The sequence below is a fragment of the Echeneis naucrates genome, chromosome 9 (genome assembly GCF_900963305.1).
Source record: "Echeneis naucrates chromosome 9, fEcheNa1.1, whole genome shotgun sequence".
Taxonomy (NCBI): domain Eukaryota; kingdom Metazoa; phylum Chordata; class Actinopteri; order Carangiformes; family Echeneidae; genus Echeneis; species Echeneis naucrates.
In genome coordinates this window covers 12,602,800-12,620,630 of record NC_042519.1, presented here as the reverse complement: position 1 = coordinate 12,620,630, position 17,831 = coordinate 12,602,800, and the positions used below count along the sequence as shown (strand labels likewise).

The following is a 17,831-nucleotide window of genomic DNA, read 5'->3' as shown; positions in this document are numbered from 1 at the left end:
ATCAAGATCAAGTACTCAATATACTACATAAAAAAAGTTTTTTGTTTTTTTTGTGTGTGTGTGTGTGTGTGTGTGTGTGTAATCTCAATGACCAGACCCTATAAAATATAATTTAGGACCTCCGACAATCAGGTCACTCTAAAGTCTGCATAATACTGATGGCACCAGTCTGTCTGACACTTGAAGCATTTTGTTATCTTAACTCTGCTCTGTTAATAATTCATTGGACACACCTAGACTCAGCTCTGGAGACTAAAAGTGACGGGACTAGAGCTGAAAAGACTTGAACTAAAAACAGCACACCGCGGAGGAAACTATTCTGACAAATTGAGTGCAGCTCATTTCCCTGAAATCCTGCAAGACAGGTGTTTCTTAGATGAGGATTAATGAGCAGTGGCACAACATCTGCTCTCAAACTATTGAAATTGTTGCTTCCGCCTGCAATTCCTTTTTTTAAAGTTAAAAGAAACAAGATAGTCAAAGCCAATACATCAAAATCTGGTATCAAGCAAGGATAACATGCAGCTTTGTGTCCTTGGTCACGCTGCCTGTTGATCAGGTACCGTTTCTTCTGCTGCAGTGTTCTTGGCAGCATCCATCCTCCTGTAACACACCATTTCTGAACAGATGTGGTAAAATCCCCTGCAGATGCTACCACAAAGTCAGAAAAAAGAAAGCAAATATCACATATATATATAAACCTGACAAGTTTGTCATTAGCAGTGAGTTCAGATTGTTTTCAAACTAAAAATAAACTTTTGTGAGCTGACCTGAGGCCAAAACGGCAGCCCTGCCCTCATTTTCTGACAAGACCTCAGCACTGAGTGAAGTTAAACCAAAACCCTGGAGGCACCCAAAGGAAGAGGCAACACAAATAACCACAGCAACAATACATGGATTTGGAGAAGCTACAGGGAGCCATGGGCATTGTCTGGCTTTAGTCAGCTACTTTCTGCTTCTTTTGAAACCCTTCCTTGGGTGTGGATGACATTTCTCAGAACAGAGAACAGGGAAAAACACTTCAAATGTTTTTGCAAAGTTTTCTTGCTTGTGTCTTTTGTTTAAAGTTTAAATCTCTCTTTTCCCCTGGAGGGAAAGAAGAAAAACGATGGAGGGGGAAGATGTTCAGACTAAAGTCGAGAAAGACAAGAGACAGGATCCAGATTGAAGAGAGAAAATGGAGGGAGGCTCACAGATGCTTATTTCGTGTTCTTTTGATGTTGTGCACCGACCCTGCGGTAACATCATGACATATGTCTCCCACTCTGTTCACTGAGGTCAGCCCATGCACATGATGTCACTGGCAGAAATAGGAATCATCTAGCTTACAAGTGGCTGCTTGCCACATAGTAGACACCATGACTACGTGCCTACTTCCAATAAGCAGGCACCAACGCTACAATTGTGTGTAGCTGTTACAACCGCAACCAATATATTGAAGGTAGCTGCCCAGGCATGATGTTTGCAACACAATATGTTGCTGAAGAAAACCACACTGGTAACAATATCCCTCAAAAGATGGAGATATTTGAACAAAGATGCACCAGCATACACAACCACTGTAAGCAAAGTGTCAGAATCAAAATCATGTCTTCAGGCAATTTTAATACCCAAATATCAACATCAGAGTTTGAATAATTTTGGCACAAACATTGCATCTGCTGTAAAGATGTGTATCAGACTTTGAGGAAAATGAACCCCTACAACTGTACAGGTGGTGTTTCCCGCCTTTCTGAACCTCCCACTGCTAAACTTTCAGACTGGTCCAAGAGAGCACCAGGATATATACCAAACTAGCCAAGAACACAACAGTTACTGCATAAGGAGACACAGTGTCTGTCCCCACATCTATGTTAACTGCCAAACTAACCATTCAGTGCCATTATGTGTGTGTGTGCGTGTGTAAATGTGTGAGTCCGTGCATGCATTGGCTGCTCTATCTGGAAACCCCCTTGTGCACCAGTGTTCAACAGGGCAGAGACATTTGTCCCTTAGTATACCATGTGTATGCAGTTGTGTGTGCGTGTGTGTAGGTGTGTGCGGATGAGTGTTTTCAGTATTGGCAGGCCGATTGAGCCACATGTCATTGGACAGTGACCCAGTTTGTGCGCTGAAAACCGTTAGCGCACCGATACACCAGCTGGGCCTCAGGGAGACGGTGATGATGCTGCTGATGGTAACAGAAGAAAAAGAAAGAAGCCAAGCTAAAAAGCAGTAAACTCCCTAAGATGGGCCAAATCACAGCCTCCGATATGAAACACCTGTGTACCATTGTGATCTTTTGCTGTCTTTCAGGATGCCATGGCCTCTGCTGGTTGTGGAAAATGACAGTCATCACAGCTGGGACTATCAGATGGCCAAATCTATTATTTCTGTGCCTCTTCTGCGAGCTGAGGAAGCAACTCAAACACAACAGCACCTTGCATGGACAAAAAGGTACTTCTTCAAGCCAAAACAGGCATTTCCCACTTTGACAAGTAAAAACTAGTTTCTCTAAAGAGTCAACTTGGCAATAAAATTAAGTTAAAATTAACAAAATTTTATTTGACAGAAATTTAAAAAAAAAAATCTACAAATTACATTGCAATCAAGCCAAAATAAAATAAAACGCATTAACTTCAAGCAGAATCACACAGGGAAACGGCCAGTATGGCCGCACAGCCCTGATTAAAAGCAGCGCTGCTCCAACAAAAGTGTTCCTCATTACTGACCAAGTTGTTTACAACATCAAAGTAGCGTTAGAAATTCCGTGGGAATAGAGTGACTAGGACCAGGACTTGTTTCCAGTTACATTTTTTGCTCTTTTTAGTCTTTCCCCCTGCCCCCTGCTAAATTATAGACATAATAATCTCATTTGAAAGAGAGAATAGTGTTCCTTACATAATTGAGGTCCCAATTCAGCTTTTCCTCACAAACATTTTTTCACGCAATAGCTTTCTTCGGACGAAGCATCTGCGTGCCGCCTGTGATTTCCATGTTAAGTTGCAACTAGATTTCGTCAGCTGTCAGATCACAGCAGGGAGCCCCAATCTTCTCATCCTCCAAAAAATAAAAGATAATGATGTGATATCTCATGAGTTCGTGAACCATGAGTCAGATGCAGTACATCTTTGATTCAAACAAGCACTGATACTTGCATGCAAGTGCATGTAATGCTGAAGAAAAACCCAATGAGACAATAAATAAGCTTCAAATGTTGTATGATTGAATTTATGATTTGATAGCAACACAGAGGAGCCTTTCATTTCATCTTCTACCCGATCATGTTTCTGAGAGACAAAATGATGTGGTGCGTGGTGGATTAAATTATTTTATATTATATCAAAAGAACAATGAACCCAGGGCTTCTGTCCTTTGAGCAAAAATGGCCACGAAAATATCTGCTGAAAAGAGGCACTTCATCATGAAAGGACTGTATTGATTCCATCTCACCTCCTGTTAGCAACCTCATAATGAGCTACAGTGAGCTTCATTTGAAATGAAGAAAGGAACAAGCGCTGAAATTCTAGACCACCACTGTACCTGCCTTGGCCTCAAGCCTTAAAGAAATCCTTGGAGATGGAAATACAAAATACCACAAGCATGTAGAGTTAGAAAGACAGAGGGTCACTTTTGGGTCAATCGCTTTTTTTCTAAAATAAACATCAATAAATGTTGTAAGACAATATGGCCAAGAGAGCCAGAGAGCTCAGTGGAGCAAGTGAAAAAGTAACAAACATACACATGCATGGACGCACAGAAGCATGTTGACACACACACACACACACACAAAATACACGCATACAGTACAGTCTGTGTGGGAGAGAATCAATGAAAGCAAAGCATTGTATAAACAACAGAACAATGCAAGTCAGTGAGTTTGTACTTTTAAAGTTGCACAGCTGAGTCACAGTGTTGAACAGCTGTAAAACCTGACTTTCACTGAAGCCAGTCAGACACTAAGACAGTAAGCAAGAAGATCTTTAATCTCTCAATCGTTCAAAACAACTTTAAAACTTCTATTAGTTGACCTCATCATCATCTCATGTAATTTAAGACTCTCTGGGGATCATCAAATGTGATCAGGTCCACCAGCACCTGACTCATCGCCTGTTCTTTTTAAAGTCACTGAAAAAAGGCTTTTGGAGTTTAACAAATATTATTATAATATCATGTAATATCAAATGCAGTTAGATTTTAATCTGACAGGTAAATGTAAAAGAAAAATTTAGAATGATGTAATCCACCTGACACTGAATATGTATGTTTCATTATGTTTATTGTCACATTACCTATGTTTCATTAACTATCCCTCCCCAGATGGTCAGCTTGTATGTATGTGTTCTTCAAAAGTATAGTTGCCAAAGTTTGTTCATATTTACCTTCTGACCTGTTGTGTTTACATTAATATTGTACCTTTCTCATTTCAGTCAATATTAAATGATTTCCCTGTAGATAAAGCTACCGTACGCTAACCCACTCTTCATGCAAGTCAAAGTCACAGACAGTTAAAAAATAAAAGGACAGAGTATTAAAGGCAAGCCATCATAATGTAGAAGTGCAGCCTGCAGGAAAACAACGGCCAATGTGTTCTGTGCACTTGTGCAACAAGTGATGAATAAATTTACTTTACATTTCCATACTGGGAGCACACTTGCAGACAACAAGCTCATTCACTTTAGCCCAGGCAAACTGTGACTCCTTCAGCATTGACCAAACTGCTTTCACTAACCCTACCCCTACATGGAAAGCATGAAGCAGAGAGAGCAGAGCTGTCCTTCCAGAAGCCGCCATAGAAAGCCGGAGCCGGGAAGACAACACCAAGATCCCGAACAGAGCCGAGCATCAATGACAACAGAAATGACATTGAAAAATCAAAATATCATCAGAATTTAAAAGCTTCCCAGTTGGGAATAATAAAGTAAATCTATTTAACTATGACAAGGAGGAGCTGGAGTCGAGGCGTGTCAAGAGGCAGCCTGCAGAGGAAGGCAGGCTGAAGCAGTTTAAACAGAGCGCCCAACTGAATACGTCGGAAGGGATTTGGCCAGCTTGGCAGAAGGCTGAACTGACGTGCAGATCAGCTGAAGTGGGCGAACGTGTTGGATGTATCTTAGCACTTAAGCCTTGGACAGTGCAATAGTCTCAGAATATAAAAAAATGACTTTTATGTTTTTCTCAGTCACAAGCAAACATACAATGAATAACAGAGATCTCCTTTCTCATAAGGCTTGATGTTTGATCACTGTCAAAAACTCACATTTTTATTCTGATCATCCGATCCATGATCTGACTAATTGGCACAAAAAATCAATTTAGATGAAGCGAGTATACACCTCATTTCTGACCTCTACAGGCGCATGGAGAACCCTTAACGTGACCATATCTCCCACGAAACCCCTAAAACAGCCATTTTTAAAGCGAGGGTGATGCAAACCCCATCGCCTCTGCGTGACTCCCAGTTCAAGTGGGGAGAAACTATTCAGTCATCCCTTTTTCACAGTTTTGTTCATCAAATCTCCCTTCCATCCATCCCTCCCTCTTTCTCTCTGAGAACTGTGATTAATTACTCACCCTGCAGTCTTTCCCTATCTCGCTCCAGCGCTTGATGTTTCTGTATCCAAGTCACTATATCTATTCTCCCACCCACCCATTTAGCAGGCTTTTCTGATTTTCTGCCTCTTTTACCCCTATATGATCACTTCGTTTCCTGGGGAACAAAAGGATTTCAGGAAGCAGGAGTTTTACAGTGAGGGCTCATTACTCTCGCTCCGTTCGCTCCTCTCTCCACCTGCATTGCCTTCCTATGCCATGGTCTCCGCTGGGGGAGAAAAAAAAATGCAGTGTGCATGGATAATTCTGGAAAATGGGAATGTGATATTTCATCACCACATATGCACACACTTGTACACAATAGACACACAAAACATGCCCTCTCAGCAAAGTACTGCCCATATTCATTAGCCACTTAGAATGCTGTGTTCAAATGAATCAAAGCAAACTGCTTACACGTAATCTTGTCACCCGCAGAGCAAAATCTATCGGGTTCCTTATTACACTTGGTATGAAGCCAAAATAAGTGAATGGACTTGTACTAAATGTCTGCCTATTGTACGTGTTTGTGTGTACTGATCAAACACAACACACAAACTGCCATTTTTGTGCAGCCTTCTGCCTTCGTGTGTATGCATGTGTATGTGCTTGTGCGCGTGCGCATTTTAGGCCATAATTTTTCCTAAGCCTGCACAAGTTACAGTACTGTAAATTACATCATGTCTACAGCAGGAAAACAGGCAACCTAAAACCTTTTTACAGCACATGCTGAATCCCCTTTTTCATGGCATCCTACAGAATTACAACGTGCACTTTTTCGAACAGACAGAGCTTGTGCGTTTGCGTGAGCACCCACACATGTGTAAGCCTGGTAGGTAAAAAGTTACAGCGACGATTAGAGTAATTATGGTTTCAGGTTTTTGTATATTCCTTCAGATGTACCAGCAGATTACCAGACAGTTTGGCACAGTGAAGGACAAAGTGGTGAAAAGAAAAGAGTCACTGTTGTAGCGAGGTAGGGAGGGAGGGGCTGGATTGAGGGAGCAAGGAAGAGCGAAAGAGAGAAGCAAACTGGTAGAAAGGGGGGATATGAAAAGGAGGATGAGAGAGAACAGAAAGAGCATTACAAAGGAAGAGAGAATGTAGAGGCGAAGGATGTGAAGAGGAGAAGGAGTAATCCTCCATGCGGCTTTCTGTTGCCGTTGAGTTCGCACCCTCCTCTTCCTCCCCAGTCCTCTATCTACACCAGGAGTTGTAAGACCTTTTACAATGTAGCTTTGTTTCCTATCCAAAAAGGACTATGAATGTCAAGTTGTGCGAAAAAGAGGAAAAAAAAAACACCAAACAAAAAAAACACCATCTCCTCCTTTTACTATTGCTCCATGATCAGCTTCCTTACGTTTCTGTTCCAAACCCTGCCCCCCACCCCCACCTGCCTTTTTTCTCCTTCTCTGTCTCACTGCCTCAATATTGGACAATGCCCATAACAAGCTTTGCATGGAAACATAAAGGGAGCTGGGTCCCAGCCTCGTGGACCCCCTGTCATGCCACGTCGTCTTTTCTCAATGGCACCTTAATTACATATTCATGGTGAGTCAAATAAGACTCACTTGCTCCAACACACAAACATGCCACTCAGCCAAAACACCCAGCACCCATCTGCTGGTCGTGTGTCTGCCTTCGAGGAATTTTTCTTTCAGAAGTGAGCACATGTAGCAATGTGTTGTCTTTGTGCCTCCTTGTGTTTGTGTGAGTTTAAAGGAGGGACACCTGTGCAACGCTATGGTTCATAAGGTTTAACACTGCAGAAATCTGATCTAACACTGCAAAGAACAATACATACAACCTTAATTCTGCAACCTGTCTTTTAATATGAGCGCCCTGAGCGAGAAATCTGGAGTAGCAGCAGATTGGTGTTTTGGCATGAATCCAAACGGACTGTCAGAGAGCAACACAGGAAGGGGCAGGGGATTAAGCTGAAGAAGCAGAAGTTGGTTTCTTCACACACACAAAGAAAAGAAAGGGGGAAAAAAAAGTGTGACCGGTAATCTCTTGTCTCCAACAGGCGCAGTGTGCTGCTTGTTGTTTTTCAAGCAAATAAACCAGCCCTGGCTATTTACTGGGGGTTTTACGGTATCAAATAAAAAGAATATATAGACCATGAAAATCCTAAGATGCTGGCTGTGGATAGAAGCGGGGCTTTAAAACAATAGATCCAGGCTGAGATTTCAATGGCGAGCAGCTGGCGTGGCGCGGAGCTCCATTTCTCTACCTGTCTTTTCCCGTCTTTGCCTCCCTTTTAGTCCAATCTCTCTGTATTGGGCCCATATGTGTGTGGGTGTGTGCGCTTCTGAATGTGTAGGTAAACTTTCTCCCTCCCTCTGGCTGACTGATGAGTTTCTGTGGCCACACACTCACAAACACACACACACACACACCCACAAAATGTCCTGCTGCTTGTGGGCTCCGTTTAGAAGCACAACAATATGTCTACTGTTTGGTCCACAGTTTAATTAAACAGTGTAAATCTAACTAGAGAAAGACACAAAGTGGTGAGAGATGGCAGCAGAGGATGGGAAGAATGGGAGGGCTAAAATGGAGAGAGACTAAGAGAATGTCAGAGGTAGCAGATGGGAAAGAGGGGAAGACAAAAACAGGACAGAAAATGAGATGGAGTCAGATAGAGAGATGGGAATGAATGACTGCAGAGAAGAATTGAGATGGTGGACAACAGTACAGAAATCTGTGGCCTGGCACTTGGTGGTCATGGTTCACTGAGTCCAACTGTTTATTATGGGAATCAAAGATGTCCAGTTCCTCCTTTCAGTTCACTGCAAAAAATGTCAAGCAAATTCATCATGACTGCAGCTTTACAACTAATCTCTTGTGTGTGTGTGGGGGGGGGGGGTTAGTTTAATTGACGAATAGGAAATTAGTTACTCTATAGTTACTCTAATTTTTCAATGAACCTCATTTAAAATAACTTACTACAATATTCAATAACATAAAACAAAACAAAACAAAAAGTCCTTTACAAGGTAAACGTAGTGTTTTCTAGGTTAGTGTGCGATAAAAACACTCAACCAGGCTTATCATTTTTTGCAGTGCACGGCTGCACTGGACCAGTGGGAACTATATAGTAGGCCATTGATTGGGAACAAACGGCTTTCTCTCAAAACACCCACCCCACATGCGCAGACACGCAAACTAAAACAAAAAGGCTGGAAATGAGAGCCCCAAATGAGGCCTTAGGTTTCGCAGGCCATGAAAAATTCATAATTCCAGATCTTTACATGAAACTCTAGAAGGAATTAGATCTAACAGCAGGAGACGCCGGGAATCAGTTTCAGAACATTTAGCTTCTCCTTTCCCTTTTTTCTCTTGCTCAGCCTGTCTCTCTAGTAAATACACACACACACACACACACACACACACACACACACACACACTCTCTCTCTCACAGCCACCCATGCACAACAAAAACAGGCAAAGTTGGACGCGCACGCGCGCAACACACACGGACAGACGCATTCTTGTGTTCCATCCTGGGTTTTCCCCCTGCGGAGAGCGAAAGACAGTAAATGGTGTAACTGGTGTGACGCAGTTTGTCAACACAGCCTTTTGAAAACAGGACTTCTTCAAAGTAGCAGAATTCATTTCTGCTTTCCTCAAAGAAATTCATGCCTGCAGAGTTCAGCAACCAAGGTTTAGGCTCCTGATTCATGCGATAAACCAAGTGTTAATAGCAACATGTTCCAATACAACATACATAAAATGCACAGAACTAAAGATGGGCAGAGAAGGTCAAGCGCTATCATAGCCCAACATAAATCTATTGAGTGAATAGATGAACCTACAAGGCCAGAGAAAAACCGAAAAAATATAAATCAACAACATTTAGCCAGCTAACACTGAAATGATAGAGAGAGACGTGGTGGAAAAGAGTTGGTGAAAAAAATGTCTCATCTGATTCAGACTTTAAGGAAGAGTCTATGAAATGTACGGGTGAGTAAACAAGGACAAAAAAAATGTAAAAAAGGGAGAAAGGGCAAGGGGGATCTGCCATCACTATGCTGCTGCTAGCAGCAGGAGGGTCTTCCACACAAAACCACCCCAGACACATTGAAAGACTTCCTTTCACACACCCACGTGAACGCCTGTCCAAGCACGCACGCACACACTCACACACACAGCAAGATATTCCTACATTGAAACAATGCTGCATTCTGTCTGCATATTCTTCCTGTGTGTATGCTGTATGTGTGTGCCTGTGCCTGTGTGTGTGTGTGTGTGTGTGTGTGTGTGAGAGAGAGAGAGTGTGTTGCAGTCAGTCAGCTTGTCAAGTCCTAGTGGAGTGATCAAAGGCGGTACAAACCACCCAGAGAGATCTCTCCCTTCCTCACCCATTCATCCATTTGCCCTCTCGTCTGATACAGAACCAGCATCAAATTTACCACATAAAACCTGCCCGGCCAATCAGATTGTGCTGGCTGGAGTTGTTCGGCCAATCAAATTGGCCTATTTAGTTTTCAATATTTCCCAGCTGTACCTCTACAAGCACTGAACCCTGGACGGCTGCACTGCACCATGGGACAAGATCAGGGAATAATGGGAGACGGCATGGGAGAACTGGCAATATCATAACGCCAAGTGGGTGCACACACACGCACACACACATACAATGAAGGGCTATGTGAGCTCTGCTGGAGCACTGTAATAATGCCAAGTTCGCGCACACATGTACGAAATCACACCATCGCCCACATAGAGACACACTGAAACACACACGTGCACCCGCACACACACACACTCTTCACTTGATCTCTCTGAGAACATCCTCATGCTGCCAAGTTCATGAATACACACACACATACACACCTCGCCCCAGTACTTTCAGTACATCTTTACACCTCTGCACCACCAGCTTCACAAATATACACCTACAAGCCGACACCTACCTGTACAGACACACAAGCGCAAACACACCCACATATTTGTTTCACAAAGTGCTGTCCCAAATTAGCTGTGAAGCTCAAGATATATATAAGTTGAAGCAGGTCCTAGAATAGAGGTGTGTGTTCATTTTACAGAATGTTGTCTTTCAGAGGAAAAACACAACCTGACGCAGAAATATGAATGTCTGTAACCAGAGCCCCGGGCCATACGGAGCAGGAAGACTCCAAATGTCTTCCTCCAACACCCTATAGCAGCTGAGTGCTAGGACATGGCTACACCGCAGCTTAGTCATCGTTATAAACACGAGGACTTTTCTGACTTTGTCAAGCGAGCTCAACACCCCTTCATTCCAGATCAAATGTAAGGGGGCTTTGTAAATGGCTTTTTAATAGGCCCAAGGGCTTGAGGGTGGGGCTTAGTTGAAGGCAAATGTACTCAATCTGGCATGAGAGGAGCTCAACTAACACTTACCCCCCATTGTATGTGCACATGTCACTACGTGCGCAAATGTGTCTGCATGAAAGACTCTCCCATTGTATATCTCAGTTTCTACAGCTCATGAAAGTTAGCAGTGAGATGTCAACGAGGCTAGATTACATGACTAAAAGGTTAAAAAAAAAAAAACATTAAATGCTTATGAGAGACCTTGATGTAGAATAATTTGTATTGAATTCATTTTGCGTGGGATAACCATTTTAAAAATAAGTGAAAAATCTGAATAATTATGGGTCCTCATCATTTTTCATTATTCGGTTTGAATCCTCAGCAGCAACTGGTTCATTTCCAAACACCTTCATCCTGAACATCATTAGTCATGACCTCAAGAAACTCAACTGTTAAACTCACCAAACCACAGATTCAACAATGCACTTCAAATGTAGGCAAGACGACGATCAATCATGCATGAGCAGAACTAAACGGCATAGTAATTTGGTTAAAATAACTTTGTATTCCCTGTTCAAATACAAAATGCAATTAATAGCAAAGTGTTTGTGATGTGAAGGAAGTTTCTCTGCCCGTGCGAGTTGGGGATTGAATTCAGCCCTAGAGCATGAAGAGGATCGGATACACAAAGCAACACACTCCCCCCACAGTCAGGTCAATGTGTTTGTGTGTTTTGCCCCATTCTGTACAATAACTAATGGACCGACTCCCCAAGTACATCGAACAACTTGAAAAGACACGAGTGAAGTTGTTTGGATCAGTGAAATAACAGAAACAAATAAAACAATGCACAAGGGAGAAGAGGGGGGGGGGGGGGGGGGGGGGGGGGGGCATCAACTGTTTGGCTCTGCAATCGTGACAATTCTTTACCTGAGTCAAATTGAGTCGCATGTTGGTGGCAAGGTGCAATTTATCAGAGTTAGGAGAGAGCCTGCTCAAATCGTGTCCCTAAATTGCAGTGTATTGATTTAACAGTAAACCAATAGAGAACGGTCATAATGAATATTGGTGGGAGTTGCTGAGATGCTTTTCCCCCGAGGCAATGACAGAAAGGTGGCAGCAGCATCATGTCCAATTACTGGCAAGATTCAGCACCAAAAAAATAAAAACCAGCTCAATCAGCGAAGTTGATCCAAGTTTACTGCCAGGACTACCTCTCAGTTCCTTTCAAGTGGAATATCATCGGTACAATGGAGTGGAAAGGCCTAATTTTCACTGAATCCAAATAAGATATTAGAACATTAAACTTAACAGGGGATGAAAATCCACCATAAGGTCAATCTTGGTTTGCTGAGGCAGTATATACGGGAACGGCTGGTGAAATAATTCGCCTGCTAAAATAACAGAAGAGTTGGCCATTAATTCTTTTTTGGATGAACATTAACAGGGAAGAAGTTCTCTGCCTGAGAAGGTCACTGAGAGGGTGAGCGGGAGAGAGAGGACCATCTCTCCCCTCAGCCTTTCCGAGGAGCTGCTTATTACACAGATCGCTTACCGGGTAAAAAAAATAATCATAATAATAATAATAAATAAAATGTCCTGGTGGTGGAAAGTTTTTCTGCTTATTGAAGTCTGTGACCCAGCTCCATCTGCCTACTAACCGCTGCCTTTTCTTGTGGCTGAGCGTCGCTCTGTAGAAATATCACTTCAATATCCCCCTTATGTTTCACTTGGGGCGTGTAGTGAGAATATACAACAGCTAATCATTTTTACTGTGTGGGATTAATACAGCCACTGTGTGCGCCCTCTCTTTCTCCCTCTGGGTTTTATCACAGGGCAACAATAATAATGATGATGATGGTGATGATGATCTATATGGCATTTCATCTTTAAATAAATCCATCCATGATGTCTGCAGCTCATCTCGACAGCGGAGTCGTGTTAATCGGAGGTGTGTGTCTGTGTGTGTGTGTGTGTGTGTCTATGTTTTGTGACTTCTGATCAAATTTCCAATCGGAGCAGTGAAGCGTCGCTTCTATTTAGCGAAGTGCTTCTCGATCAGACTTCAGTCTCCGGTCCTGGACTCCGAGTCCTCCTTCACCTTTTTTTAGTTTTCCCCTCTCTCTAAACTGCAGCCTCGATGTTCATGTTCATTTGATATATATATATATATATATATATATATTTTTTTTTTTTTAAACGACACAGTCCGGACGAATAAATAAACAAACAAATAAATCCACGTTATTACTGGATTCCGCCAGGGACCTGAAGTCCCCTCTGTGTCTGCTCGGGAGTTTTCACAGTCAAATTGCTATCTATCTCCGAGATTATCTGCATCCTGACCCTTCAGAGCAACCAGCCGGACTCAATTCGCCGGTTTTCCTCTGTGAGCGGGTTATTTGGTGGGGAAACGTGAGTTGGGAGTTTGTCCCTCTCAGTTTGCTGTGGCCGGGTAAAGCGATGCTCAGTGTCCTCCAGCTGTGGGAACAGCACCGTCAAGCTTCAAACCTTTAAACCTTTCAATCTGAAAACAAAGTCTCCTCCACAGGAGCCGCTTCTGCTACCTGACAACAGTGAGACGGGGGTGTTTTCTGCAGGTCTCCCGCCTTACCTTGGCCGGCTCCCGGCTGTGTGAGCCCCAGGAGGAGCAGCAGGATCCCCGGCGTGGCGCACATCCTCAGCAGGCTGCAGCCCCCGCGTCCTATTCCCCTTCTCTGTCCACTTTTCCCCATCGGCCGGCGGCAACGCATAAACAGCGCACAACTCCTCCTCGGTCCACGGTGGGGGGATAAATGAGAGCCCCCACCACCACCACCTCCAAAAGCAACACCACCAAAGGCAACAACAAACAACAAACAACCCCCCGGCTTCCACCAGCACAAGATAAGTCCAAAAAAAAAAAAAAAAAACCCAAAGGTGGGTAGAAGGTGGATATAGTCTCTAGTCCCGATGTCCGTCTCCCGCCCCCCCAAAAAGAAGTAAAATATAAAAGATAACGCAGGTAGAAGAGAGGCTGTGGGAAGAGGCACCGCGTCCGGTGACTGCTGGTGTCGGCTCTGAGCTCGGCTCTCCGCTCCGTGCGCTCTCCGCTGCTCCACACTCCGTTTACGCAGAGACAGAAATGCCACCGCCCTCCAGCAGCCACAGCACTCAGTCTTCTCCCTCTCTCCTCTCCCTCCTCCGCCGCGCTTTAACGTTACAAATGAGAGGTAGAAAATAATAATTAAAAAAAAGCTTCCTCATGAAATATGTGAATCCTTTTTGTTTGTTTTTACAGCATCTCTGAAATGGGATATTGTTGTGGCTTGACACGTTTAGGAGGAAGAACAATCTCTCCTTATTCCATCTTCAAGGCTCAAAATAAGATCATAACACTTTTGCAGTTCAGAGAAAGACACGTTTCTACTTTGGAGGATTTTTTTCCCATCTCAAAGTGGCTTTTAGGGCTTATTTGAGACTTGTTTGTGTCTCGACCTGTTTGTGACTCCCTGATTTATTGTATCTATCTATGACTTACACGTATGAGAGTCTGTGTCTCTAATTGCTGCCGGTGTGGAGCAAAAAAAAAAAAAAAAAAAAAAAAAAAAACAGGGAGCCACGTTTCTCCAGCTGCTGGCCTACCGATGTCTGCCCCCTGACGGCCAAGACCACTGAACCTGCACAAGGATGCGCCGTGAACGCCTCGCTGAACCCCCACCCCCCCCTTCTCCTTCCAGTTTATTGCAGCAAAAACACTGAGATAAAAAACCAAACTCACGCAGGCTTGTGAAACAGCAAAGAGGTATATAAATGTGACATCATTTTATGGCTGTTTTTTTATTTTTCTTGGAGACACTGTGCAGGAAGGAGCCGGCATGTTTAGGGGACACCGGGTATGGTTGGAACACTTTTTCCGCCAGGACTCACTGAATTTTCGGCCTTTAGAAATTTTTATACTACATACCCACATTTGTCCACAAATGGCACCTATACAAAACCCTTCCAGGGAAATCACAGACCTTCATGTGTTGATGTCAAACAAATAGTGCTCCTTTGCTGCAACCTGCCCCAGTGGCGGGGTAGGTTGCAGCAAAGGAGCACTATTTGTTGTAAAACATGGTGTAAAACAGGCGAGGGACAGGAGTCACAATTAGACAAAAGAAGCAGTACACCATGCAATATGCTTCAAAACAGCTGTGCTGGTGGAAAAAAAGAACGATCCAGAACAATGTCTGTCTGTGTGTATGACTGGCCATAACTCAAACAAACTCTGTGTGTGTAAATGAGTCTGCTAAAACAAACTTTCCTAACAGTATGAATGCTGAATGAATACTACAATGCACCTTTGTGGCTTGGAGCAGTATTTGCTCGGCTTTACTTGGCCATTCCCATGTTCCTTCATCACTGATATGACAGACCCAAAAAGATGCTTTTTCTTTAAAAAATACAAACCATCAGCAGGCACAACTCTTTCAGTCTTTCTTTTCCACTGCCTTGGCATGCTGTAAAATTTTCCTAATCAAAAAATGTTTTTGTTTAGTTTAAGTGCATGGTTGTAACGCTTTTAAAATATATGTTACAACCCCCCTAACCCCCCCCCCCCCCCGTTGCTATTGTTTAGTGAAATGTACTAGCATAATGTTTTGAAATTAGCAGGGTGAAAAAAGGCATCACATTTTACCCTGAGAAGCTACAATTTAATCCACTCTAAATCAAATGTTTGTAGTTTGTAGTTTTGGTTAAAAAAAAAAAAAAAACTTTCCTACCTTTCCCAAAAACTTTCCTACCTAAAAATCAGTTTTCTCTCAATAAATGTGAGTTTTGGGATGAAGTGGGTAAACACTGAAGTGATCATAGGAGTCATTCCGTATTTTGTGGAATCGGTGGTGTTACAGCCATACTGATGGTCACGATGGTCACCCACACAGCATTTGTATTTACAACGACAAGAAAACGCTGCTCACTTTACAAGACAGTGCATCAAGTAATCGAACCGCCATGTTTCCATCAGAAGGAAAATTGGTTGCCACCACTACTTAAAATGTTGCGACGGCGCTCTTCTTCTCCTGTTATGGTTCTTTTATGGTGAATGATGTCAAGATGTTTAAGTATCAGACTCTCTGTTTTGCAACACATAATCTCTGTAGGAGTACAGAAGTGATATGCGGGACATCTTCTCGCTCTCTTTTTTTTTCTCTACACATATAATCAGTGTCACCTTGGAAAGGTTGAGTGCTTGTGAAAAAGACGAAATATTATTTTGAATAATGAGCAAAGTCAAAATTATTTCAATTCATATTTGACTGTGTATGCAGCGCACGAATGCATCCAGCCAACATAACTCTCCACAGTGTTACTGCACAGTCATTTGAGCAGCACAGCCTGGATCATGCATTGTAAATGGCAATAGTAAAATATGTGCTCTGTGCCATTTGTCACCACTGCAGCCCCACAGCTCAGTGACTACCACTGGAAGTAGCTGCTACCCACAGGGACCTGTAAAAGCCTTTTTATTCTGCCACTTTATTGGGAATGGGAAAGCAATAAGTAACACAAGAAACATATGGCACACTTGGATTTGGCTCAGCGCTTACATGGGCAACAGTCAACTGCAATGCAAGTTTCACAGTTCCATGTGGTAGTACAACACATACACATTGCATACGTAACCAATGACTGCCAATGGGAGACTTAAGTCATGTTTAAAATGGCTACTTGACAAGTGGAAATCATACACCGCTATATGTGGTGCAAATCCTTATCATTTCCCGAGAATCAACATGTTCAAGTCGGCCAAGCTTGAACATTCTACTGCAAGAAAAACTTTGCTAAGGTAACATAGTACAATTATGTCGAACAGTAACAAACAGGCAACAAGTCAGAGTCACATCAGTGCTGGTCAGCTAAGTCGTGACAGAAGTCTTTCCCCCATGTTGGCTAGATAAGTCTGACAATTTCTCTGTGGATTGAGCTCAGACTTACAAATATAAGTCGAATCACCTGAGTCCTCTGTCTATTGTTGCCGGGGGTTTGGCGATCTCTCACTGGCCTGACAGAATACTGAGGGATATTGACTGGCGGTCAAACCATTATGACCACATGCCACCGACGGATTTTAACAACCATAAATCAATAATCAATTTAGATCCATTTAGTCCACATTTCCCTCATATTATCTCAACTGCTGAAGGCCCCAATAAAATCGAATGTACAACATCTGATTGGAACCAGCGAAATATGACTCGGTTAAAATGATTACCCTGACAAAAGGAATCAGTGCAATATCTCAACTACTGTCAGGCTGAAGTTTTCCCTGGCTTGTACAGGATGAACATCACAGACGGATAAGCCTGTATTTTTAGTCTCATGTCATCATTGGATTGAAATTTTGATGTCTTTGATCAAGCAACAGTGCAAGCTCGTACATTGTATTTTTTATGTTAGCATGCTACCAAGATCAAGCATTTATCTCAACGCACCACAGCAGTATATGTACATCTTCACAGAGCTTCTCGCATGGTTGAGTGTTTCTTAGGCGGGTTTTTCTCTCAATTCAAAAGTGATTTTATTGAAACGGCTTTTAGGCCAACTCTTCACTCTGGATACAGACAGCCTAATATAGCCGTTATTTCAGAGGCTCAGAGTGAACCTGGTAACTCCTCCTCACTTTCCATTGTTTGGATTACTGTTTTCGTTACTGTGAATTGTAGATGTACATACTGAATAAAGCCTCCACTTAAACTGAAAGAATAAAGATTGGGTAGGTGTGTGTTACTCTGTCTGCGCCAGAGCCCACAAGATCTACTTTTAAGCTCCCAGATGACTTTGTCTCCATCCTAACTTTTCTTTGAATGTGAGGATCATCAAAGACGATGCAGCATCACTTTATTCATGTTTATCATCATTACAGAGAAAGAGATATAGAATGTAGAATACTGAATACATTTTCCCATCAGCTGCCTGTGCCTGCAACACAA

At 42.8% G+C, this 17,831-nt stretch overlaps 1 protein-coding gene across 2 annotated transcripts in view; it reads right to left on the bottom strand.

Annotated features, from left to right (window-relative positions):
• Nucleotides 1-13,734, bottom strand: part of unc5ca (unc-5 netrin receptor Ca) — a 167,902-nt gene extending 154,168 nt beyond the window's left edge. For both annotated transcript variants that reach the window (XM_029510806.1, XM_029510807.1), the window contains exon 1: nucleotides 13,487-13,734. In XM_029510806.1, coding sequence (XP_029366666.1) covers nucleotides 13,487-13,625 — 139 coding nt within the window. In that variant the 5' untranslated portion in view covers nucleotides 13,626-13,734. The remainder of the gene's footprint in view (nucleotides 1-13,486) is intronic.
• Nucleotides 13,735-17,831: the final 4,097 nt, after the last annotated feature.